Here is a 27438-nt window from a genome sequence, read left to right as displayed (position 1 = left end):
AATAAGCCATAACCCAGCTTGTACGAAAACGTTAAACATGAGGTATACGTATAGGTCTGCTTATGTTTGACATACAAGGGTAAACAGCAACAAATAATGAATGTACGGTGGTATTACGTGACTTTTTCTCCATAATCGCTAAAATGAAATGTCAACAGAAAAACATGTCATATATAACTAACAAAACATACTGAAATTTGTTTTTGTTCGTTGTAAATTTGAAATATTTAAGAGATACTGATGTTGTATGCTATAATTCTCATGCATTACAGTTTTATGTGCGGTAGACATGGTGTTTTAAAGAAATAATTTCTTTTCCATACGGTCGATAGTAAGTTTATTCGTGACGCAAATTCGAAACAAGATGTTATTTGGTGTCGGTCCATTTCCTGTTTTTCTACATCGTCACGTGACGATTTGATTACGTTCTGCTTGTCAGACGTAATCGTTACGCATAATTACAAAAGAAAATTCAATATTATCCCGATTTAATGGTATGCCTTGTTACATAATGCAGTATCGTAAATTGACAAACGCACTGTGACGTCATTGTCGTCACGACCAATTAAATCCGCTTAATTCAAAAAGTTCAATCGAAGAGTTTATACAAGTACAAGTTGTTTATAATGACTGCTGTTTGAATGCGAAGCTGGAATCCTAAAATCGTGTATTTAATTAAATATAATTATGTTGCAAATTCAAGTTGTGTGCGCCAGATAAAAGGAAATAATTAGGCATCTTAAGGCGGCAGTCATTTATGGAGCAACCGCATTTTGCAATATGTTTATATTTAAACTCCAGACAAACACGAAGAGACTGTGACGTAGTTGAGTCGTCTCACGCGTGTATAAAGTCACAACACGATTGTATGAAAAACATTTCAGTGAAAACACAAACCTTTTATCACCACACACAGTAATCCTCTTCAAGCTGTTTTAGGGAAATTTGCAATTAAGGGCGTAATATATGGTAAACAGGATGTTATTTAGTCCAGCTAACTCCTTTAGTAGCTGCCAACCAGTTTACAAAACATTCGCTTTTATTTAGGCAGCAATATTATTTCAAAATGCGGATTCAAAAAAGAAGTTTGTAAATCTAAAGTTTAAAAAGAAATGTACAATGTTAGTTCACTATTTTAACTGTTCAGCAATCACACCTAAACACCATGTTATCTGGTTCCTATTGACTGCTCCAAAACAGTACAAAAAAAGGAAACAAAAAATTAAAAAAAATGGCCACAAAATTACATACGCAATAATTTGTGAACAACAGTCGTTGCCCCGCCACGCGAGAATAAATATATTGCGTGAAACAAATTATTATTAATTTAATTTCAGCAAAAAATGTCTGATATGTACAAAAAGGTTGAATTTAAATTGGAACACTACATAACAGTTATACTTTTTTAAAGCTATACTAAGAAAATCCACCGTCGTAAATATTTTGCTGTAATCGCGGTTCCAGTCACGCTGTCATTTAATCACTATGACATGACAATGGGTTTCGGTAGGAAGCGTTCGACTGCTGGATGTAGCTATTATTTCATCACAATGTACATCCGTAGATGTGCTACAGACGACAACGGATATTGCGTAATCTTTAACTGATCGGACGTATATACGCCAATCAGACCACTATGACTGGCTATGCCAAAACGTGCGCTCTCTACTATACGGTGAATTAACGCAGTTTACTACGTATACATTTGTGTAGATTCGACAGCCTAGCGATATGTTTACCTACCGACACAGATCTATATTCTGGTTATGGTGAACGACTAGAGGATTTAAACTGTGTATAAAATGTCCAAAAAAACATCACATAAAAATTTTTCAAAAGTTCCATTTTTATTTTTGATAATTAATTCGATCAGTAACAACAAATGCCACGATTATTTAAAAAGCTAAAATCGGTGCTTGTGCTATTAGCAAAATTTGAAACACATTTGTAAAAAAGCAGCGCTTTTCGTAAACATTTGTACGAATATAATTGCGGGTAAATGCTAGATTGTGACATCACGCATTCAGATAAACAACTGGTGGTAAATAGGAAGACAATCAACACAGTAAGTCATAACCCTCATGGGTATACGCAGCTCGATCAGCTATCTTCGACCACCGTTCGTATGCTCTGTGACGTCATAATTTAAGTGGTTAACGTCATCAATTCTACGCCAGCGCCAGTTGGTCTCTTCTCACAGTGCAAGCGACTTTCAGGATTCGAAACTTCGCGTACCATCTTCCACTACGGTATTGGTCGCAGCCAAATCAGGATAGATTGGGGAGGATGAAGGCAGATCTCTGCTCGCGTTTCTTACCCTTCATAACGGGTAGGGTGAGGGTCGGTGTTGGGGGTGGGGGTGAGGTAAAGAAGAGGGTTGGTGGGTGGTTTTGGGAGGCGGAGGAGAGTGGGTTCTCCGTGGAAGAGGAGTATTCTCCGAGTCCAAGGGTTTTTTCAAAATCCAAAAGTTGTCCCATGAAGTTAAAGTTTGGTGAGACATTGTTTTTCCTTTGTTTAACAAAGTCGTAAGCATCGTTAAGTGACCATCTGAGTTTCTGCATCAGATAAGCGACTGTGACAGTGACCGATCGGCTGATGCCAGCAAGACAGTGAACCAGGACACCGCAGTTTTTGGAGCGTGCTTCGTCTGTAGAAAGAAATAATAAACGTCAAGTCCAATTCAAAATGTATTCATTTGAAATACGTGTTACAAATAACCGCAAGCCTCAAAACATCGGTGTAAAGAAGACGTGTAGCGGAAAGTTCATAAATAGAATCTTCTACACCGCTCGTTACGATGTGTCCTGTTTATATTCGGTCGCGATTGCGTGTCACTTTTGTCCGGATATCGAGACAAAAATAGCCGCCGGGTGATCGCCCCGGCACCATAGTTATCATACAGAGATTTCCCTGTCAAGATAATCTGGCTCTAGTTCTCACGCAAGGCTGTTCAAGTTCAATACCTTAACTTGCTCAAGATAGAAAACTGCCAGTAACTTTTCCCCTGTGTGCATTAAGTGTACCCGATATATCGTGAGAAACGGTGATTGTTTTGGTTTAAGTTTCAAGTATCGCTGTGTAACCGACCGAGCAGATTACCGCGGTTTTTAGTGGAAGGTTAAACGCGTTTAAAGTGAGAAACCGTCGGTTCATTTCCTCAAGTGAAAGATTGGAGACATTCAGTCGCTTAAATGTTGTTTGTTTCAACTTGAACCGAGTTCTGCCCGTGAGAATGCGCAATACGATGCCTGTTAATAAGATTGAACCAGCGATTACTTGGCCCTGATGACAATAGAGACGGTTCCGCTCCGACTGTTCGTGTGGTTGAAACTGCTTTGGGGTAGCCATGTCAAAAATTTCAACCCTTTGTAACGACGTGTATATAGAAATTACTGGACAAAAGATTCCAAAATAAAACTGGGCTATTTTTAGAGATATCCTGTCGTTCGCACGGTTTGAGGCAGAATTCGCTTCCAGGTCGCTACTTGACGTCGGTTAAGTTTGAATTAGACCTTCATAATCTCTTGGGATAGTTAAGTGCGTTTGGCTGGCGTCTCGGGGGAAATTAGAAACTCGTTTCTCATTTTTTGATCCGAAGATAGCGCGACGCCTCGATTAAGTTTATTGCATCACAAACCGTTTCGTCGACATTCTTTTTCAGTTGGCACGGAACGGGATTTCACGTTGGCTAAAGTTCGAATACAATAAGTCATTGTTCGACGCTATTCCACGGAATAGCAACCCATAACATGGTAGCGCTGGAGGTCGATAATTCAAAACGTGACGCCAAGTTCGGATAAGAGCTAGGATTATCCACTTATCGCTTAAAAACCCAAACACTTCACAGGACATGTTTCCTTTGCATTTGAGGTAAGCTTAAGTCCGCGATTGAGAAGCCAACGTTTACTTTTGGCTGCGCGGGAGAAATTCTGAATTTCCCCGAATTTTGAATAGAAATTCGATCCTGTTCAGGTGAAAGAAGCGAATTTAATCGCCACACCTGATTTAACCCCCGACTCTTGAAAAGGGAAGTGAATCATCGTTTTTATGCGCATAACAGACGGTGCGCAGCTATTTAAAAGACTCATTCAATTACTTAGTTTTTTTACGAGCGGAAAGTGTTGACTTAACAGCACACCCTACAGCGAAAATTCATTCAAACTTGTTTGTCCTCGCTGTTCTATAGAAAGGGTAACAACGGAAACTTACGACACAACAGCAGGTGTAAGGGAGGACAATTCTTTCATTAAAAACAAAGACGGATTAGAATGGGAGAATCCGTTTGACCCAGTTTAACTCTGGCGGAAAAGTGTGGCGTTTTATAACGGTTGTTCTCGACTTGCCTGGGGCGAGCTATCGCGTGACGAGGCCGGATTCGTTCGGGTCTAATCTCCCAGCAGTTTTAGAGATAAACAATATGTCAAGAATGTTTATACGTCATTTGACTGCGAGATTGCGCAGATGCCTTTGAAAACAACCGACATCCTTTATGTCCGTTTCCAAAAACGGCCGGCATAGGAAGCTTATGCATTATGAATGTAAACTAATCGATTTGGTTTATAGGCGGAAGAGCGATAATACGACGGTGAGGCTTGCGGCGAAGATGTTTAATATTAAATTTATTAATTACGGAAACTTACCGATAAAGGCTATCGCGTCCGGGAAGAATTGGGAGAGATTCTGACTCCAGTGGTCGGTGATCGGGATTTGCTTGTACTTGTATTTGCCATCGTTCTCAAATACGTTGGGAAGGTTCGGGGTGACGTTCAAAATATAAGTAATGTTGTGCTCAGCAAGGACGGCGGCGTTGGAGGCATCTTTAGCGCAACCAAGAAAAAGTCCGTTGAGAATTTCGGCGGGAGCAGACGCTCCACCATATAAGTTATGTGCGGGGGACGGAGAGGGGCATTGCGGGGATTGAGGAATGGTCCTGCGAGGTGCCTTGTCACATGAGCAACATGTGCATGGATGGGATGATGGAATTGGTTTCAGGGTAAGAGGAACGTTGCCTTCATTTGACGAGAGAGAGTTAGCACTGTTCGGGTCATCAGACTCACCCTCGCTGTTGAAACGATCTGAATGACGGAGGCAATTATGGTGGCGATGGTTGTCGCATGGGCGGTCTCTTCTAGATCGACCAAGACGCGATTCGACACTGTCCGACTCTTCTTCTTCGTGATCACAAGATATTCTCAGGGAACCAAGTCCGAGGATGGACGGAGCATGAATGGTAAGAGGAGAGAGCGGGGAGCAGCGTCCTCCTCTTGGTGATGATGCAGCGGACTCATCACTGCCGCCATCTTCGTCGTCTGCATCACTGGATCCAGTGGTACCAGCTTTTAAACAGAAGTCGGGAAAGTCGACTTGGAACTTCGTGTAGCCTCCTAAACCGGAAAGTTATCTGATCAAAATGCGCTCGAATATAGGTTGTGTATGGTATGTACAGATGTAAAACAAATTGCGTTATCGCGGACACGAATGTCGTTTCTCCTAGACCATACATCCGGTGAGATAGGGCACGACTCGGTTTGGGCGCCGAGGTCACATAACTCGCACTAACCCGAGGCGTTGTAGAAATGCTTATGTTAATCGACCGAAATATTTAACATCTTACAAAATAGGTAAAGGTTGTAAATATGATGATGTTTATTTTTTTGTAACATCGAAAACGCGATGATTTGATTAATTTTTTGGTGGGTTGAAATTAAACGATAGAAGTCATTGCGGAAATGTGAGGCGACGAATGATATATCGTCATATGTGTTTTCATTGTTTAAACAAATATATGCGTGTTCATTATTGAAGCCAACGAAGCTTGATTAAACAACGGTTGTTGCGCTTTCAGCAATGGAAAAGTACCGAGATATTTATCAGCGAAGCGGAACGAATCTGCAGACACACAGCGGCGCGTATACAAGCTACCAAATGGAAAGTTACACAGTGTCATTACTGTCATATAACGCGTATTTGCGGAACACCTCTGGGCGCTGTGTGTTAGTTGACCATACGGTAAACAGCTCAAGTCGTGAACCTTATTCCCAAGAGACGTGTCGACCGCAGCGCACACCCTTTAGCCTCGTTCTTAGCTGGCGACAGATTCACTTAAGCGTGACGGGCTCGCGTGAGAAGCGAAGCCGTAAACTGGCTAGTGTTTAAACAAGGCAGTTCTATGATTCACCGCAACTCGCTTCAGGCAGTCTGTTGATCGTTAATTTTACGATCTCCTATTTGCTGAAGCCGGGCGAGGCGTCGATTTACGCGGTTGCCGGGCAGCTGCAGATATCTTGGTGGTTTTAAGTGGCCGACTTTAAAACCGCATTAGGATTCGGTAATTTAAACCGCATTGAAGGGCATGACGCTATTAATTTCCTGCGTTTCAGCGCTGTATGAAACACAACTAATATTTAGCATCATCAATGGTATACATGGCCCCGCGGCCGTTTCCTCCGAGCTTCATACAAATTAAACGCACACTATGTACTCACCCTTTAGCACCGACACATTACAGCCTTCATTCTTCATTCGATTGTACAGCAACGCCAACATCGTGGTATCGTTGTTGTTAAGGTCGGCGGTGAAATGATCGTACACCACAACATGAGAAGTTGTACATTTCTTTAAGAACGCTTCTTTCTCTTGGCGAAAATTTGGCGGTACAAGACTTTTCAATGAAAGCTTGTTTGCCTTCAGTCGTCGCATCATAAGTTGTGGTAGAACAATGTTATGTGCACCGTTGATGTGGCCATGTCTGTATTCATCATTTGATCGACAATCCAACAGAAGAACTTCATCGTTTCGATACAATTTATCTCTCAAGTTGTCGCAGTTGATGTATATAGTGTTTTCCGTTGCCATTTTCATACTAGTTCTCAGTGAAGATTAGAAAGCAATAATACACGTAGTCACTTATAAAGTTGTACGCTGTCGTTGCTGAAATACAAGTTCATATTTAATTATGTTTAAAACTAACTCTCGAAATACACGCATTCAGATGCCACTTTTCTACCAACCCAGTCGCCGGCTTATTCGTTCTGCTTGACAATCAACAGCGTCCTCCTTTTTGTTTGAGACTTTCGCGAGAGGAAAAAACAGCGGCAGACAGACTGCGAAACGGGAAATAAAGAAACAAAGGCGCCGCTTCCTTTCTCTCTTTTAACCTCTGGTGCCGCAGATAAGTGCTCAAAAAGAGAGCGGGATACGAATGAGTGAACTGCCGGAGGTCGAAAGAGAAAAAGAACGATAAGCTAATCTGAGCTGCTTCGGCCGTCCAGGGGGCGGAAACAACTAAACGATCCACTTCGCGCATTGAAAGCGAGATAAGATCCTCCAATCCAACATTCCTATGGATTCCAATCAAGTAGACTTGCTGTCTGCACATCTTCTCGTTGAGTGTTTCCGATACACAACATGTTGTACAAGTTATTACATTCTATAATAAACTAGCAGCCCTAAATAAATGTAAACACATCGCAATTCCCCCCAAACTAAAAAGTATTTTAAATGTAACTGGTAAATATACACTATACAGCATCAACCAAGAACATCTAGCCTTATCGTACATTATGTACATTATCTGCAGCCAATACGAACTGATTCAAATCATGTAACCGTTGACGCAATATCCTTCAAACTCAACTCTCTATCGCCCTCCCTACGAATGGACAATTCTTTAATAACAATTTATAATCATTTTTGGCATGATGAGCTTTATTTTCACTACAACATATAGTACTGTGGGGTAAGATAGGATACCACCTAAAAACCATATTTCCCGATCGTATTTTTAAAAATAACACCGCTATTTCCGAGTTGTGAGAATATCTTTACAATTCTGTAAATAGTCATTATTTACTATCAAATGAAATGACAAAAAAAGAAAACATGTTTCAGCTTACCCTACCCTACTATATCAATCATTCAAAATCGCCTATATCCCTAATACCGTTTGTCTTATTGCTTCCGCAGTACGTGTTGATACGTCTCCTAACTTGTTGACAGGACATGGGTAATCCAGTCAATGAAGTGTAAAAATGTAGCTGGCTTTAGGCTTTGTGAAAAGTTTGTGAGAAAATTACTTCGTTGAACCGGATGCTACGAAGGTTGAATAAAATCAATATTTGTTTTCAGCGCTTTCGGGCCAGACGAACCACAAAAGTGCGTTTTATCAGCCACGTACACTTGTTTACTACATTGGATCGAAAACCGAATGAAATACTTGGTAAATTTTTGTATGTGACAATATTCTAGTTCCAATAAAAACAACATAAAATCTTTATAATCAGGGAGTTTAAAGAAAATTGCAGGCCTGCACTTGAAACTAGCTATTTAACACTTTTATAACTACCAATACACTAGATATATAGAAAGCCTATCATTAGGGGCTTATAAAGGGAAAATTGGCAAATTTCGCACTTTAATTCGTGTGACATTACCAAGTAATCCTGTTACCACTTTCGTCTAATCCGAGGCGTAGATGTTTTGTGATAAATTCTACAGTGCATTACATCAACCTATTTAGCTGCAGTCCGTGACGGGCTGAAGGTACAGCAGTGTATTTTGACAACAAATATATTATTAACATAACACAACCAGCCTTTTCTTGGTTTACAATGTCCGTTATTTGGTTACAGTGAAGTATTTTCTCTTAACAAAAGTAATTCTCCATGTTTGCCGTCAATTCTATAATTAATGTGTACGTAATTAGCGTAACAGAAATCTATACCTTATGAAGATCTGACACACATTCACCGTTTACCAAAAAGGTAAAAATACACCAAGCGTAAATGGATTTATCTTGTTTTAGCCTTGCGTGGTTGGGCAATGAAGGTCGTTTATACAACTCAGGTGTTTTGTTTCATACACACCCTCTTCCAAAGTATGTCATTTTGTGGAGACTATTTTTTGATATTTTTTTAAAGTTTGGGTGACATTTAGAAAACCTATAAGCGACCACTGAGTTGAAGCAAAACTCGTTTTATATACACACACATTACATACGTATTAAGTGAGACCGCATTTTTACAACACAATTTTTAGATTATCCAAATTGCTTACATTTCAAAATACTTGATTATGATCTCACAGCACAATTATTCAGAAGAAAAATTCAAGCAACTTACGTCTTTGACCGTGGGTGTTCCGGGACCAGCTGTTTCCAATTATCGTAAAACTCGACTTTTAATTTCGTGCGGGAGAAAGGATTATACGTGGTAACTACATTTTATATGAGCTTAGATAACTCATACTTTCAAAATTCTTTTTCATTAAAATGAAAGTTTTTTTTACAATCTTGGTTCTTCTCGTAATCAAACCACAGCTAGGATAAAAGATAAAAAAATACACAATACTTCTATTTGTAATGAAACGCAAAAGAAAAATAATTAAAAAAATATTATAAAAATATTACGTTATCATTTTCAATCAAGCACATTTTGAAAATAATCCGAAAATAAAACACGACAGTCAGAACCGAAAAATAGATTTTACAACTACGCTAACGAATCTACGACACGAGTAGGGAAATACCCGGAAAGAAACAATGTCAGAACACCTTGAGTGACGTCACCCACTCAGGTTTGTAATATGTATGTGGTTTTTAATCCATATGTCAAGAGTTGGTAAATTAGAGAACCGAACTTATTTGAAGAGACATAGGGAATAAGCACGTCACAATAATCTTTCATAAGAACTTTATGCGCGATTTGGAATGGGGTGTTTGAAATGACGTCATTATAACGTCACTCGGTGTGACGTGTCATTTGATGCTGATTGTCCAAACATTCTTTCACTTTGTCTTCAGTCATGCTCATTCGTTGCTCAAGAATCGTCATTGTCTGTATGAATATAAAAAACACAGAAATATGGGCAGGTATTAAAAACTGAAAAGTGGGCAGGCCTATCCTGGAATTTTCTGCACTGTATTAAACAGTGAACATTAGAACCAATAAGTTGTTTTTTTTCCATAGATTAAACGTGGTAAAAATGGCACCACAGTATTGAACATTTTAGCCCAGATTGTATAATTCATCATATGTAGAAATGGTGGGACAGTAAGTATTTTATGAATCTGTTACCTGTGTTAACATATCCAATTGTCCAACTATTTGTTCCAGTGTTGCTGCTAACTTTGGTGGTATGGACTTTTCTTCTAATGGAGCTGTAATACTGGTACCAAACCTGGAAAAAGTCATTTTGTATATTTGACAAAACAACAGTCGCTAAACCAGGATTAAAACAATCATAAATCTAACGGTGCTGAGTTTTGTACCCAACAACCATACAAGCCATTTATATCATGATAGGAAAATGGTTACAATATGGATGTCCGATTATGTATAGTTGTTTCAAACACATACCGTTTCAATTTCAAGTAATTTATCATGAAACTTTGTGGGTATGTTTCGTTGTGTGATTTGGACAGTCATGTGAAAGCGACAAAAGCAAGTTAGTCAGGGTTGCATTGGAAGACAACATAGTCGGTACTTTGACAAATTACCTGGATACATCTTCAACATTTGTTTTAGTTGGAGTTTTCATGGATCTGTCAGCAAGTTGCTTTCTTGCTCTACCTGCTTCACTTTCTGGATGTTCCATCTGGATTAATTATTAATAATATTGCATTAGCAAACTTACTTAAAAAAATTTAACACCAAATTTAATTTAAACTAAAAAAATATTATTTTTATTTTTTCTTATGTGGTGGGGCAATTACAGTTTTTATATAACACAGGTTTTAAGTTTAGTACACTCCATGTCCGCTTCCTATGTTCCACATAAGTTAAAGGAAATTTACTTTTTTAGCTTATTTTGTAATACATGGCTGACAAACTTACAATGTGAAACCACATAAATTTAACTATTAATATTGACAATTTTTGTTAGATTTTTTGCACTAATAATTCTATAATAAAACTGATTTGTTGCTAATTTGTTTTCATCAAACTTACAGTACTGTGTGACAACATTGGGCCGATGTCCATAATATCAGAACCTTTAGTTGCCATCATGTTCTTTGGTTCACCAGTTGAATGAAAAGGTTGTCTACGTGGGGGTGTTAATGGTTGGGTGGGTGGGTTATTATTTCCTTGTTTAAAGGTGGGCTCACGTAAACCAGTGGGTTTTGCTTCATGTGTTGTTTGTGTGAGGGGGCGCTCAGTGAGATCACTTTTATCAAAGTTCGTTTTCCAGACAATCACCTAAAAAATTGACAAGTTATTAGAAATTTTTGTGCCTAAAAGCAAAAGTGTTGCTTAAAGTTAAAACTGAAGACATTTTTTGTGTGTAAAAGTAAATAGGGGTTAATGTGAAACTTCCTGCATAAAGATCAAAGTGTCAAATTAATCATCACAATATTTAAATGTGAACTTTTTAGTTTGTTATCAATTTTCTTGATATTTTCTACACTCTATCAAAACATAATACTGTTATTTTCTTAACTGTAAAACTGATATGTTGTGTGAAACTGTTCATGATCAGCAGTTCAGCACTCATATAGTTAGACAATTATCATTGCTATATAACAGAATGAACCAATTATTTCACATTATCACATTCTTTAGAATAATTGGCCTAGTCATTAAATGAAAACAATTAAATTTAACATCTTGTACAATAATGACTGATTGTTACATTTGTACATGATTTGTGTCTAAATTGAGTGACTTCGCAAATCGCGACATATACCCTGGGGGGTAATATTAACATCACAGGCCGCGTCAAGTTTATTATAATCACACAACTACATAGACACACTATTAATAGCACTGATGAGGGTCATTTCATTTAAGTTAGTGATAAGATCACAATCTTTTTGGTTATAAATTTACGTTACGAATGCCACGCTTAACTTTCTAACCTAAACCAGAAGTTTAATTTTAAAATAATGATATCACGAATCTACTGTTTACATAACTATAAACAGTAGCACAAGGAAGGGACTGTTTAAATTGTTGGGTCTTTCAGCCAATATGTTTAACCCCTTTATGAATAATGGCGGTTTAATTATCAGCTTAGGGGATTTTAAAGAATCCGCCATTGAATCTAATCTAATCTATATAAGAGTACTGTGGGGAAAGATCAAAGATGGGACACCTTTAGCACATGATATTCAATTATCCTGATCCTGTTTTAAACAATTAACCACGGTCTATGGAAGTCATGAAGATATGGTTTTATAATTCTTTGAATGTTCTTTGTTTACTACCAAATAGGGCGAGAAAATAGAACGATAAGGTTTCCCATGTCCCCCACCCTACTATGTGTTAATTGCCTTTCATAGCTTTAAAGTATAAACAGAATACAAAATAAATAAAAGTTACTGCAAAAAATAAAAACTTCATAAAGCAATAAACATTACAACATAAAAATCATATATAAATACTGCAAGATAGAAATCCTATATACAAACCTGCTCATCAGCGCCACCTGATGCAAAATATTCACCGTTCCTTGAAAATGTTGTCGCTGTAACTGGTTCCTGATAAAATAATTAAAGAATTTTAATAATAGTTCTTTTTACAATACTATAAAACACACCAAGTGACAGTAAATATGTATCAAACAAAAAATGAGTCAAACAAATTGAGTACAAAAGGGATCTAACGATGCAAAAAATATTCACAGAAACATATTACAAACAATTGTTTTCACAAAAACTAATTACGACAATTTTTTTTCTGTGTGAATATTTAATTTGCATTATATTCAGGAAAAATAACCTCTATCTCTGAAAATAAGGCTTCTCACCTGGTGTCCATGTAGGGTAAAAAAGAGTCGACCCTCTAACAGGTCCATTATCTTCAAGGTACAATCATTTGATGATGTAATGAGGAAATTACCGGATGGGTGAAATGAGAGTTGATTGACAGGTCCACTGTGTACTGTTAATAATGTAGATTATGAAGTTGTAAAAATCAAGTTTACAAAACAAAATAAAGAAAGATTAGTGTCGTTTAGATTAATCATGGTATAGAAATGTGTTTAATTTTTTTAATATTGGTAAACAAATGTGATAAAATCCAACACTAGTGTACTGTGTACTAATGATGTTAGTCGTTGCCGTTTTTAAAGACATTACAAAAATCTAATTCTAACTTAATTAAAAAAAAAGTAAAACAAATAAAACAAGGGAAAAAGAACATAAATATTTATCACTCTAATTACAATTAGGAACAAAAAGTTCTATTCTATGTGGGCAAGGTCCTGCAGCGTGGCACAGGGGGTGTTCAGGCCAAGATTGGTCCTTTACCGCAAGCTATCACATGGACTAGATTTAGAAGCCTGCCACTTCATTAGGTGACAAGTGCTTTAAAAAAAACAGAGCAAAAAACCAAAGTTGGTAAAATGCATTAAAATAATAAAGTTAGACAAAAATAGACATAAAAATGTTTATAGAACTAAAAAGGTGGAAAGATACCTTGATAATGTTGTAGAAGTTTATTGGTCCTAATATCCCAAACTTTAACAGTTGAATCTGTACCAGCAGCTGCTATGCAAGTTCCACTTGGGTGGAACTCAACATGGTTGACAAAACCACCGTGTTGGAAGTAGGTATGAACACATTCTTTACTGTTTCTGTAGGATGGTGAAAGATGTTAAACGGAAACCAAAAAACACTGTTTGTAAACATATTTTAATCTGAAATATAATTTATTACTAATTTACTGTAGGTCGCTAATAAGAGTGCCTTCTTAATAAAAAAGTGCCCAATCCATTAATTTGCAAAAGTGCAAATTTTTAAAACTTTAAAGAGGAAATATGAATTGGTAGCAATATAGGAATCCATATTTTGGATTTGTTTGTCGCTGATCATAAAAGCAAGTTATTTCATGGCGAACATGTAGGTTTGTCACCATTCCGATGAAAGTTACACACTACCAGCTTAAGAATCGTTATGTTGGAATACAGCAAAATGAAATTCAACTGTATTTGCCATATCATACTTCGCAAAAAAATTATTCTTAAATTTTTATTCTGGAGAAAAGCTCTAAATGTTCAAATTTTTAAGATGCAAAGAGGTAATATGTTGTAGTATTAACTAACTACATTACCTGTCCCATAACTTTACAGTTTTGTCGTCACTTCCTGAAACAATCAGTCTGTTGTCCGGGGAAAATCTGTCAATCAAATTTATTTTTAATGCCATCGTCATTTCTATATTTAATATTTATGATTGTTAAAAACATTAGGCCACCCACCACTAAAATGGAACATTTATCATTAAAGTCTTACACAAAAATAAAAGCAAACAAGCCAAGTATGGTAGCAAAACTAGCAATATCGAACCTTGAACTCAGCATCCCTTGGTTCATTAACCTACACTAAAAAGTATGCTAATGACCACAAGCTAAATAGTTCTGTAATTCTGTATATTATTGCAAGTTAAGAACTGTGTGTTGCTAATGGAGTTGCAATGACAGTGTTACACTGGTCCCATAAAAAGACATTTATAACCTGGGTCTTTGGGCAGGGTCAGAGGGATAAAGGGTAATGGGTCAAATATGGCCTAAATCCAGGTCCTTGACAAAAGTCTTGCCCACATAGAATATCATTGAAACAAATTATCTATATATATATACTCAATAATGGGACTTACCTAGCACAGCGTACCCAGTTCATATGTTGGGTGAGTGAAAACTGAAACTTTTGTCGATGAACCGACCAAACTTTGATAGTTTTATCATCAGCTGCTGTGAGCAAGTGAAGTCCATCGCTAGAAAAATTGACGCTTCTAACTGTGGCTGTGTGTGCTTTGAAAACAGTGGATTCTCCTTTACTGTAAATTGAAATGAAAATTAGTAAGAGAAATATAAATTCAGCGTAAGGTATTGAAATTTCACTGACTTTAGGTGTATTGAAATATCATTGATTTGGGTCAAGTTGAAAAGTACCTCAATTTAATCCAGTTAGATAATGTAAGTAAGTGTATAAAAATACCAGTGAAATTTAAGAAAAACTTCAATTCTTGCACACACCCTGTTTTAAAAAAAATTGAATAAAAATTTACAGTTCATAACACATTTTTGACGAATTTTATAATAAACAAAATGCAAGCAATAATATTAAAATAATATAAAAAAATACGAACACGCTAGGAATCCAGAGCCGAACTGTTTTATCCCTGGAAGCAGAAGCAACAAGGTGACCAGATGGTGAGAATTGAACGGAGAGAATAGCATCCTATGGGTAAAAAAGTTAAAAAGCAAAGGATAAAAATTCGATAAAATAATTTTTTTTTAATTTTTAATAAAGGTGTTATATATGGTGTAAATTGTTCATTTATTTCTGTCATAGTTATTGGGTAAGATTAGGTCATTATTATATATATATTACTGCAAACAATACGTAGCCTATTGTTCTAGTAGCTTATACTTTACTTAATTGCAACTTTATATTTTAAATATACTAAACTAGACATTAAATAGATTTTAATAGATAATAACACTAGTTCACTATTGCGTAAATTTCGCCTAAGTTTTTATGCAATGTTATAAAAATTCTTTTAAACAATTTATTTTTGTTTTAAAAACAAACCTTATGTCCAACAAATCTGTAGGATCTCATGTTGGGTTTAAAATTCCAAACCATCAAACACGAATCCATGGAACCAGTGGCTGGTGATAAATACAAATATGAGTTTCAACACAAAAACTAAACACATATCACTCACATATATAACTTATTAATGTAAATTTAAATAGATCAACATTTGTTTAAAGTGGAGAAGTTTTTAATTGCCATGAATGGAACAAATTATGATGTGTATAACCAAGACGTTTTTGTGCAAGACGCATACTGGACCAAATCTAAAGCAAAAAGATCATTCTTACTCATGTCCCACTCTGCAAGTATAGACACAGACATGACTGACATTACGGAAAATTAAAGTAAAACTATTTTTAACAGTCACCTAATTGTTTCATGTTGGGATTAAAATCACAGCTGGTTATTGTGTCTCTGTGTCCCTTGAACTGACGCTCCAAAGTCGGATCATTCTGTAAGTTTAAAAACATATAATTAGGGATTAACTTTTTGTTTAATTATTAACGCATTTTTAAATTTGGTATATGTGGTGCACAACAATAGTTACAAAGTTTTGTTTTATATCGCATAAAAATAATACCTATTAAATAAACTGTTGTTAATATAAACATACACATTTTCGCCAGAATTTTACTTGAAACTTTACACACATGGTAACTTCTATTTTCAACACAAACGATTTTTATACACGAAAAACTACAAGCTTGTAAACTTACCATGGCTAATGCCATACTTAAATCTTTATCAATAACAACACGAACGTTTATATCACCGATTTCCTCGTAACTAGGCAAGCTTTCGTAGTTGCAGCTACGTTTATAAAAGTAAACTTTCCAAAATAAAAGTTCAAACCAACGGTTCTTTCCCCGCGGTTGGAAAGTTACGCCCTCTAGCGCATAATTTGAAAAAACATAAATATAGAATATCGTTTTTAAAGGCTGTATTTATTTACTTAGCGCAAAGAGATTAGGTTTTAATCTTTTGCTTAGCTGTGGTGTACTGCGTATTTAAATCGTTTATGCTATTTTATATATGTTTTAGCAGTCACATAGTTGTGTATTTGCGCCATGCAAAGTTCATAAAATTGTTTCATTTATCTTCACACCAGCACGGTAATTACCATATACAGTTATTGATTAATCACTGTTGCCACTCAGAAGACAGATATGTATGTTATTTAAACTGCATTTGTGTGTTGTGAACATTAATCACCGTTATCCTGCGCAAATGTTACGATATATTGAAGCACTGTGAAATAAACAAGCATTCAATGAATGGTGTTAAACAGCAGGTATGTCAAATGTAATTGCTTTAAGTATTTATACAAAATACAATTATAAAATCAGACTTCAGAAGTAAAAGAAGCACTTCCCGCCTTTTTACATGAACAGATTATTACATATGTACAGTTTTAAAGTTCACATAAACTTTATTACATAATACAGTTTCTATGTAATAATTTTTTTTTATAAATAATCCTGGCTTGTAAAATATAATCGTTATTAAACCTGGTGTAATAAGATTCTCAATACAGATATGATGAACGACAGTGCGAACTTAGATAATTCCATGAAAGATCTGGAGGATGGGATTGCAGATACGAGTATCAAGGATCGCTCCAATAGTGAAGTCGTAAACAACAATGAATCTACGGAGATTATGTTTGAAGGCAATTGGGAAGAAGATGATCTTGTTGCTTTATCAGGACAACCAGGGCAAAGTTTTCAAAGATTGGAAACTGTGGAAAGAGAATCCGAATACGAACGAGCGAGAAAAAAATTGACAGCGCAGTTTGGTGATGCAGAGGACTCGGACATAGATGGGATGCTTACTCCGGAGGAGCTTGCTACTCCTGATGATCTTGATTCCTCCGTTGATTCTCCACAACAAAACTCTGGTGTTGATTTAGAGTGGGATAATGATACACCTGTTGTGCAAAAAACTCCAAGTGAACCAACCACCCCAGATGTTACTACCGCTCCTACTAACTGGAGGACCGTCATGATTGGTGAGAAAAATTACAAACTTGATATGGGAGCAGTTACTCCTTACAGACAGATTTTATCTCATGGTGGATATTATGGAGAAGGTTTAAATGCAATTGTCGTGTTCTCTGCATGTTATTTACCAGATACGCAGCAGACTGATTACCGTTACATTATGGATAATTTGTTCCTTTACATAGTAAGCACATTGGAAATGCTTGTAGCAGAGGATTACATGATCATATTTTTTAACGGAGGATGCAGGAGAAAAAATCTACCACCATTAAACTGGTTGAAGCGATGTTATCAAATGATCCATAGACGACTCAGAAAAAATCTCAAATGTTTGGTAGTGGTGCACCCATCGTGGTACATACGGTTTCTAATAGGCTTTTTCCGGCCGTTTATCAGTTCCAAATTCAGCAAGAAGTTAAAGCTGGTATCCACGCTACATAGGCTTGCAGATGTGGTAACTCTCGACAATGTAGTTATTCCTGATATGGTTCAACAATACGACTTGAAAATATCAAGTCCAAAAAAAGAGAGACCAAGCAATGATACTGTTGTGGTTAATACTGATGGCTCAACTGAGTGTGTTAAGACATCCACTAGCAGTGAAGAGGGCTAGAATAAAAAACATCACAATACAGTATCATATTGCAATATTTCTTATTAAGTTACACAAATGTCTGAATTGATGGTGTAAGAACTCCTAATTTAACATTTTCATTATATAATATTAACTGCCGAATTACAACTAAAGTTGTTGCAAAAATGAGATTTTTTTCAGGTATATTCATTTTTAACATATATATAAACTTTTTTAGTGAAATTAATGAATTATCCTGCATATATACCTAGTTTTACTCCTTACACATTTTATTTACACAACTTCTCTCTTGTATAACAGACTCATACAATACTTCAAATAAAATTCAATATAAATGAAATATCACTGCTTATGCAAACATTACTATTTATTTATTCCTTTACGTTTCCTACCTATACTGGCATCCTAATATATTCAGCCTTATTATTTCCCCTTTGTAAAGTTTACTATTTAAAATAGAAACTTACATAAAACACATTATTTATATAATATATGTTTATTCTTTTTTGCAACCTAATTCTTTAACAGACAAACTCTCACAAATGAAACTTTTACTGTTTAATGTCACTGTTGACAATAGATTGTAGTGTTATTATTTAGTTTGTATGTACTTTCATGTAGACCGAATAATAAAAAGTTTAGACATTTATATTGGTCTGGTGTGTACTTTTATCAACATTAATTTTGACTTGTGGTTAACTGATCATTAGATATATTTTGTCCTATAACAAAGGGCTTCACAAACTGGGGCTTGCGTTATAAACTTCATAGGCTGCAAGATTGTAACAATTTTGCTTACAAAAAGTACTGCATATATATGATATACTATTAATCGTGAGGGGTTACAGAAAATTTTAGGAGAAAAAAGATGTTGAAAGCAAAAAGTAGCAAAAAAAATAAGTATTGTGATTACGCAATTTTATTATTTCGTGTTCAATAATTACAGCAACAAAACTTCATTACTCAAATTAGGTGTTAGAGAGCATAAAAAAATTCATTGATATTTAAACTAACTTACAACATTGGCAAGTAAGTATTTTAGTGCAGTGGAAAATACTACATCTAAAACAAACTAAAAGCCCCAACCGCTGGGTGTTCATTTATGTATAGTGACTCAAAAGTTTTAACAATGATTACAAAACCCAACAACAATTGTATTTCATTGAATTTGTAAACCACCAAGTCACGCCTCATTTTCCAATGTTGCTTTGTAAGACAGTTGTTGATGAGACGGCATGAAAAAGAATAAACCATCTTCCGACATTTCCCCATCAAAGTTTACACTGATAGTCCACTCGACAACCGTCTTTTTTCCGACTTTGTATTTTTCAAATGTAAGTTTGTTTACTTGTTTTACGCCTTCCAACTAAAAAGTTAACAAAGAAATTTTTTCTTCATTTGGGTAATGATAAAACAGTTTTAAAAATAACCACTCAGAAACTATTCCTTAAACTAAAGTTACTGGTAACCAATAACCATAATTTCACTGTTTAATCGTTAACAGAAATGTCCAGCACCATGGCTAGAGTGCTCGCAAAGTCCCGAAAGATAGTGGGTTCAAAGCTTGATGCTACTATAACGATATCATATGCTCTTGGATAGGACAATTAATGCTTTAACCCCACAGCTACTATAATAGGTTAGGTTATCCAAATTGTCAGCCAAACCGAAAAAAATAAACACCCACAGATTTTGGGCATGTGGTATATGAAACACCCATGTTTAATAACTGTAGCTGCCCCACCATGTAAGGATAAATAGACATAATTTATTTATTCAAGTCTAAACAAACCGCTAATAATTCTCTTTCCAACTCTCGCTCAGTGATCCAATGCTCTTTCTTATTCGAGGCTTCCACATCAGATTCGATCATCTTTAAAGTCAATATTTGGTCTCGGCTTTCCTCAGCTTCATTTTCCACAATTTCATCTTCATTTTCACCTGTATCAGTCATAGGTTTAGTATTTGATTTCCACAAAACTGTTTTAAATTTTCAAGACATTTTTATTCAAGGAAAATTATGGAAAAACAATATGCTAAACTGAATTAAAAAATATCTGACAATTGGATATATAGCATTATAAAAATTGTGTGTAAAATTGTATAACAAACTGAAAGCGAAGAGAGTCGCATAACACCACTGGAAGTGATTTTAAATTTAACCCAAGTCGGTCTTAACTTCTGTCTTTATTTACCATTTATTGAATGTGACTAATCACAAATTAAAGTATTGTGTTACAGCTAGCTGAATAACAAATTCTTTGAATCACAGAGATTCGTTTAAAACTGATCCATTGTTATTTAGACCTACACAATATAATTTTTAGTAGTTGTTTTTTTGTATACAAGCTTAAATAACATTACATATATTGTGGCTATGATTAATACTGTGTGATTTTTGCAGTCATTTAAATTTATGTAAAAAAATCCCGGTATTTAATTTGCTTGTCAAATTATTTTAAACCATTATTATATTTAAATAAATTGACTTGTTAAGGTTCTCTACAAACTAAACGTTTTTAAATTCTGAAAGATCAGACAACTTTTAGACCTGTGTTTTATTAAGCACATCATCTTTTTCTTGAGCTCATCTGTTCTAAATATGCAATCCACAAGGCAAAAGGGTGAAAATACACAAGATACTGTACAAACACTGAAACTTACAACTAAAACATCAATTTAATAACCGAATTTTGTCTTTTCTTTTACATAACTCCTGACCAATAAAAAAAGTAAAATTGAATGAAAAAATTAAGATAAACACTTTACTATTTTCAGTGAAATTTGAACTGGCTTTACTTCTCAATCTATGCGAACAACTAAAATATTTTTCGCAACTCAAATTATTTTCGCAACTAACTGAAACATTTTTCGCAAGTTTCTTTCAGAATAAGCTTAAACAGATTTCTCGCAAACAGTATCTTCTGCACTTTCAACTCCTTTCACCCAGTGTGGACTGCCCTGATTTCTCTGGTAAAACAACAGATCTTCTTTCTAATTCTCATCTGAATAACAGAAAATCTGTGAACGGAAATCTACCCACCACCACCTATCTCATCATTTTCCTCCTCCTCTTTGTTATTCTCTTCATTCTCTGAGGCAGCTGCCTCCTCCAACAGAACCTGATGGAACAAGCAAGTCAAGAAAAACAGTTCATAAATCAAATTTGATGAAATAATTAAAGAATCCTACATAAGTACCCAAGCCCCATCATTACCACCAAAGTTTACCCTTTTTAAAGTGTTCATAAAACCCATATATTACCCATGTAACGAAATTTGTTGTAATAAATATGCGAAAATATCCCAAACCGATATTATGTAAGTGCAATGTGCAGAAAATTCTCCTGATGTTTACCAACCATCCACACTTACCTTCTCCAGGCGTTTTATGAGCAAAGTTTTTAAACCAGTTGATTTAATTCCACGTTTTTCAAGATTTGATTTCAACTGCGCCACTTTCAGCTTACGTAGATTGTAAAGAGTGGCTTCCATGCAGTCTACTAATCAAAATGAGGTCTAACATATTTGGTCACGTTAATGTGTACATGCAGTGGCGCAGCCAGAAAAAAAAATAAAGGGGGTTTTTATTAAAAAAATATTCAAATATATTTGTTTTTTGGTTTAAAAGGGGGGGGTCGCGACACCCTAAACACCCCCTGGCGGCGCCACAGTGTACATGCCTTGAAATTCCATGACATGCCAGTCAATGCTGTGAAAACCTAAAAGTCTGTTGCAAAACCATAGCATTTTCCTAACTACCAAAGTAAAGTATTTGTACATAGTGGCTTTGGGTAAGATTATCATTCTCCTTGTACCATTTTGTAGTATATTAACAGAATTATATAACAGTATCCTTAGCAGTTTAAGAGCAATGGTAATTACTTAAAACTAAATTAGAAAATATAGGATTTAGGTGCTGAAGGTATCCATTTTACCCCACAGTATAATGAATACCATTGGGAAAAATTGAATAATTTAAATATTCCTAATATATACCAATCATGTACAATTCGACATTTCCTAAAAAATAACAGACCATTTAACATATTTTAATACCTGAATTATCCTTTTTAACATCATTTGTGATTAGTTGATCAGTTTCAGCATCATAGTCACTTGACTGGTTGATACTTCCATTTTCACCATTATCATCTAACACAGGGGTGGAATTCTCATCAACCAGTGGCGTGCTATCTAATAATGCTACAGAGGATTCATTCATTGTAGAATCCTGTACAAAAAATTTCAATGTTACATAACATATTAACTGTTTTTAAAACCTGACTTTTTGGCACAGAATATTAATATTTTACTCTTTATGTGTCATGTAGTTTTTGTAGGTTTTTATGATTAAGTTTCATTATATTGCAGTTTTGGTTTTTAATATAAACCTTAAGGCCTATATCAACTTCTTATACCAGAAAATGTTCTTTATTTATATATATATATATAATGTCTCTAAAGATTGAATTTTATTACTATAAGTTTACATACATAAAATTGTAAAAACAAAAAGAAAAAAATCTGTTACAACAGAAAACTATTGTGTCTAAAGGTGTAAGTATTTAAAAAAGTTAAATTTGTGGACATGCCTTTTTTGGTAATCGAAATATATGTTGAAAGTTGTGTAGCATAATTAAATATATTAGCATTCACCTCGTCTTGCTCCCCTTCATCCATATCTACTTCTTTGGTGTCGGAATCATTTTCATTCTGAGTATTCACTTGTGTGTTGGTCACTGTAACTCTGATCTGACCAGGTGCAACCGATGATATCAAGGATTTTATTTCCTCTTTTTGCTCCGCTGGTTCAACAGCTGTTGGGTTGGTAGGATCGTATTTTGCTTCATCTGTTTTATAAGAGAAATATCAAAACTATTGGTTTATAATTGTACTTGGATTGTTAGGATAATTCTGTTATACAGTAGAGTGGGAGAAAATGGGACACCTTGTCATTCTATTTTTTGTCCCCTTTGATAGTAAACATAGAACATTAAAATAATTCCAAAACTTTTTTCTCATGACTCCCATAGACTGTTGTTCATTGTTTGAAACACGGTCAGGGTGTTTGAATATTATGTGCTAAAGGTGTCCTATCTTCCCCTATCCTACTATATGTCCCTTTATGTTATAGTAAAATTTTCCAAAGAAGATTAGTGAAGAAAAAAGTTTCATGCAATTTACAAAAAGAGCCACAACAGATTTTACATAATATAGGCTAAATGAAACTGTATAGCAGCTACAAAATTAGTAATGTCGAAACCAGAAAATAAGCACTATTCCTAAATTCAGAAGATAAAATTAGGCATACATCAAATGCGAATCTATAAAAAGCGTTTTCTTATCAGTAACCCATTTTTTCAGTCCTAAAAAAGCTCACTTACCAATACAACAATATATTTATAGTTTCTCATGACACTAGATTATATTTCTTCAAGATGTTCATTTATTTACCTTGCTGTGGTTCCATTTTTATTTCCACTTTAACTTGTTTGTTCGGTGGCTCACCATCATTAGAATTGGTGTTGGAAACACTGGCAGATCGCTTCTGGGTTATTGAAGCTACTTTCTTTTCAGATAGCCATTTCTAGTGGAAATATGGTAAAAATATATATATTTATATAAATAAAAAATATAATAAAATGATTTTTAACTCAATTTAGCGACATCCACAAAATATGCTCCAGGAATAAAACTTTCATTTTGCTGTTTCCTTGTAATATTTTGTAACCTTAATTAGTATTACCAGTTAAGTAAGTGACCATTTAAATACTTACAGCAAATTTATCATAGTGAGTTTTCGATTTGCAATGTGTGATCTTTGCACTGGATTCTGTATTGTAAAACTTGTGGCAGATTTTGCAAAAGAATCCAGAAACTGGGATCACATATTTTTGACCTGAATGAATGTATGACTGTGAATGAATAAATGAAGTTATTTATATTCTCATAGTGGGAAAAGGCAAAAGTTAAAACACGGTTGTTCTTTTTGACACACCTGTGTTATACTATATAATTAAAACATTAATTCAAATTGAAAGGGAACGCCGATCGTAAAATAGATAAATATTTTAGGTTTTTAGCGTTCCAGTAATTTGGAGTCATTTTAAACCCAATGCTACATTTTGTTACTTCAATTAACTATGGTTTCTTTCATAGGTTCTAATTCTAATCTATCCTATAATTTTTTTGTATTCTGCTTGGGTGCGGCCCTGTGGCAAGGCACTTCATAGGATTAGGGTTTAGGCCAGAGTTAGCCCATCTTACCTAAAGGTACTTCAGCATCATATTCAGGAAGGTCAAAATTTTCAATAACTTCCTCTTTTTCTTCACCTGGTGGGACCAGAGTTTCTTCTGCCTATAAATAGAAAATCATTAACTTTTGGTGCTAATGCTAAAATTTAATGTTTTTCATACCTGGTTTTAATATTTAATAGGAACAAAGTTTTACATTGCATACTGTTTGGAGAGCCCTAACATAACCTTTCTCAAAGAATCATGAAACATGTGATTATATATATATATATTAATACGTAACTTTTTTTATTCTGATAATTTTGACAATCCGTTAGTCACCACTGGGTTGGAGCTTGTCGTTAAGTGTTTTGAACAAGGAAAAAAGTTTCTCCAAGAAACCATCACCCACAAAGTAACGACTAACAGCCGTGTTTTCCGGCCGGTGAGGATAAACAAGTTGTATTTATTCATAGAAAATTGCCAAAATACTACCTTGTTAGTTGCTTCTGGTTTATTTGCATCAACTTGAGGCGATGGAACTGGTGATACTGTGAATTTATTTCAATAAGAAATCTGTTTAACCTAGATTTGTTTAAAATAGTGGAACTAAACTGCATGCGCTTTGTAAATACCTGTTGTTGTTGCTGGGGCAGGGACTTGTGTTGGTGGTGCAGGTGCATCCGGTTTAGGGGGAGCTGTAATAAAGTACCAGGACTTATAATGCTTCAATACTAAAGGTATTTAAAATTTGAAAAAATATGGAAGGTATAGAAGGTGCTGTAAAGTGTGCCAGGAAAAAAGGTTACAATTAAGATTTTTGTTTTATATACCTGGTGCAGGTGGAGGCGGCCACCTTTTATCATAACTATGAGATGAAGGAGCCCAACGAGGCGGTGAACGACGATCAGGTGGGGGTGGTCCTCTGTAACGATCCCATTCTGGAGGAGGTGGACCCCAGTGACCACGAGGAGGACTTCGACCTCTTGGAGGACCATATCGGGGAGGACTTCTTCGGGCCCAATGAGGTGGACTTCTGCGCCAATCGGAAGGGGGTCCTCTGTAATACGGACCTGGTGATCTTCGTCTCCAGTCTGGAGGACTTCGTGGTCTCTCTCTGCGAGGACTTGGGGGTCTTTCTCTTCGAGGGCTTGGGGGTCTTTCTCTTCGAGGGCTTGGGGGTCTTTCTCTTCGAGGGCTTGGGGGTCTTTCTCTTCGAGGACTTGGGGGTCTTTCTCTTCGAGGGCTTGGGGGTCTTGGGGGCATTCTTTCCCTCGGGCTGGCTGGTCGTTCCTGTCTTGGACTTGGTACTCTTTGGTTTGTAGAGCGATCGTTACGGGGGCTATTTGATCGTTTGTGGTCGGGGCTTGGAGCACGGTTTGGGGAATGACTTCGTGGGGGGATGTTTCGTGGAGGACTTCTTCCTCGGTAATATTCCTGCCACCTGTACCAATCCGGAGGTGGAGGACCTCGATCTGGGACTAAAAAGTGTTAATAAAAAAGGAGTGAAATAAAATTTTAAAATAATGTTGCATGAAGTAAAAAGATGTTCATAGCATTAATACTTGTTTCACTTTAAAAAAATGACAGAGAGATCATTATTATTACAATATGCTTGGAAACCAGAGCTTATTTATGTCATAAACAAAAAGTCTTTTTTTCTGGAATTAAAAATAACCATTGTGGTCTACATCCCATAGTATGCCTCACCATAGGACCGCATTCATAAAGTAAATTTTGGACAAATGAGCCAAAAAGTGCCTCACACGTCAGTCAATACAGCCTAGATATATGGACTATAATACAGTATAACAAATAAGTTGTCATTTTAGTACCTGGTGATCTTCGCTCAGTACTACTTTGTATTGCTGGAGCTCCTCCACTGTGGTCTAAACCAACATTATATAAATATATGGTTTATAAATGTCCAAACTAACCCAGATCGGAATGTTTGAGCATTTTTTTTCCAATGAGTGATTAGATTAGAAAATTTGCATATTTTTTTCAGTGCAAATTTTCGTTTTAAAGTTTTTTATTATTTTTTTGATAATAATCAAAGACAAATGGCTCGTTGTCTGCTAGATGTAGTGACCAAGTTTATTTTCTTCTAATTTAATGTAAATATGTTTGGCATGTTTTAACAACTGTTATTTTGTGTTATATCCTGTTTGAAATATTTAAAAATCTTCGCTACTGTAAACAAAGAGGCAAAGAAAGTTATTATTAATATATAATATGAATTTAACATGCTTACTTGGTTGGGAAGTATACCATGGCCTTCCTGCAGGTGGGGGTGGTGAACGACTCATGTCACAAACAATATAATGTTCCTGTTCCTCCAATAATATATAAGGCAAACTACTTTTATGTGCGTCTTTGCCTATATCTGATCTGCGGTTCCCAACTGAGTGATTCGGTGAAATTTTACATTGTAAGTTTACATATATGAAATAACTGGTGGAATATACATGTTCAATAGAATATTAAAGACGGAAAAACTTTGGGGTACTTGTTTCATGCACATGTACAGCTAATTAAATTGTACCTTGATTAAAAATGATTAAACACCTTTTCTGATGTTAAATGATGCCCTCGCCTCACTCATACTCTGAGTGTATAAAGTTTCTACATATATAACGACTCACAAAACTACTATATCTATTCATTCTATTGTTTCTAGCTCAGACCTCGAAAACAAAAACGTATATAAAGAAATGTTTTTGTAGTAAAACTGATCATCAAATAAAGTACCAATAAACCTGCGTATTTGGCTATCTTCTGTATTCTCTTACGTGATACTTCCATTTTCTTTTCTCCTTAATATTTTCTAAAACAATGCAGTGTGAAAATAAAACCAATTGTTTAATCGTACTTTAAACCAAGACTTTTAACCCTTAAAATTTTCTGCTCGTCTGATGGTCTTACCTTTTGAAAAATACATAAAAAATACCAAAATCTGGAGGATTCGTCCTATAATGTTGTGTAAAATCGTGAATATGAATAAGAACTACATGGTGACGCTATTCACGGTTTACTTTTGTTATTCACCGAAAAGCACGTGACAGTT

At 35.5% G+C, this 27438-nt stretch overlaps 4 protein-coding genes across 11 annotated transcripts; 1 reads left to right on the top strand and 3 right to left on the bottom strand.

The window, feature by feature from the left end:
* Positions 1-1832: 1832 nt before the first annotated feature.
* On the bottom strand, positions 1833-6931 carry dusp6.9 (dual specificity phosphatase). The gene is given in 3 exon segments (NM_001078470.1): positions 1833-2647; positions 4641-5384; positions 6486-6931. Coding segments are annotated over 3 exon segments (1500 nt in total). The 5' UTR covers positions 6862-6931; the 3' UTR covers positions 1833-2267.
* A 2227-nt stretch (positions 6932-9158) lies between these two features.
* Positions 9159-16402, bottom strand: LOC100184030 (POC1 centriolar protein homolog A). Its single transcript, XM_002127841.5, has 13 exons — positions 16257-16402; positions 15908-15992; positions 15532-15611; positions 15086-15177; positions 14594-14773; positions 14049-14114; positions 13415-13572; positions 12745-12878; positions 12407-12475; positions 10947-11195; positions 10496-10593; positions 10074-10176; positions 9159-9833 (listed from the first exon to the last, which is right to left on the bottom strand). Exons 1-13 carry the CDS (start codon positions 16269-16271, stop codon positions 9738-9740), a joined length of 1425 nt encoding a protein of 474 aa, XP_002127877.1. The 5' UTR covers positions 16272-16402; the 3' UTR covers positions 9159-9737.
* A 246-nt stretch (positions 16403-16648) lies between these two features.
* Positions 16649-18784, top strand: LOC100181656 (BCL2/adenovirus E1B 19 kDa protein-interacting protein 2). The gene is made up of 2 exons (XM_002127857.3): positions 16649-16831; positions 17075-18784. Exon 2 carries the CDS (start codon positions 17077-17079, stop codon positions 18151-18153), a length of 1077 nt encoding a protein of 358 aa, XP_002127893.1. The 5' UTR covers positions 16649-16831; positions 17075-17076; the 3' UTR covers positions 18154-18784.
* Positions 18785-19032: 248 nt separating this feature from the next.
* On the bottom strand, positions 19033-27327 carry LOC100179336 (serine/arginine repetitive matrix protein 1). Of its 8 annotated transcripts, none has more exons than XM_026834429.1 (15): positions 27297-27327; positions 26626-26775; positions 26207-26260; positions 25205-25852; positions 25007-25069; positions 24867-24922; positions 24405-24495; positions 23915-24036; positions 23592-23724; positions 22794-22987; positions 22194-22368; positions 21510-21637; positions 21175-21257; positions 19928-20075; positions 19033-19501 (listed from the first exon to the last, which is right to left on the bottom strand). In XM_026834429.1, exons 1-15 carry the CDS (start codon positions 27310-27312, stop codon positions 19319-19321), a joined length of 2244 nt encoding a protein of 747 aa, XP_026690230.1. In that variant the 5' UTR covers positions 27313-27327; the 3' UTR covers positions 19033-19318. The 8 variants fall into 8 exon arrangements, 5 of the variants coding, with proteins under 5 accessions (XP_026690230.1, XP_026690232.1, XP_026690231.1 ...); XM_026834431.1 differs by having other exon boundaries at positions 19928-20076; positions 21179-21257; XM_026834430.1 differs by having other exon boundaries at positions 21510-21634.
* Between the last annotated feature and the right edge of the window lie 111 nt (positions 27328-27438).

Source organism: Ciona intestinalis, chromosome 5 (genome assembly GCF_000224145.3).
Source record: "Ciona intestinalis chromosome 5, KH, whole genome shotgun sequence".
NCBI lineage: Eukaryota > Metazoa > Chordata > Ascidiacea > Phlebobranchia > Cionidae > Ciona > Ciona intestinalis.
Note: the sequence above shows the minus strand (reverse complement) of the source record. Positions and strands in the feature narration are given on the sequence as shown.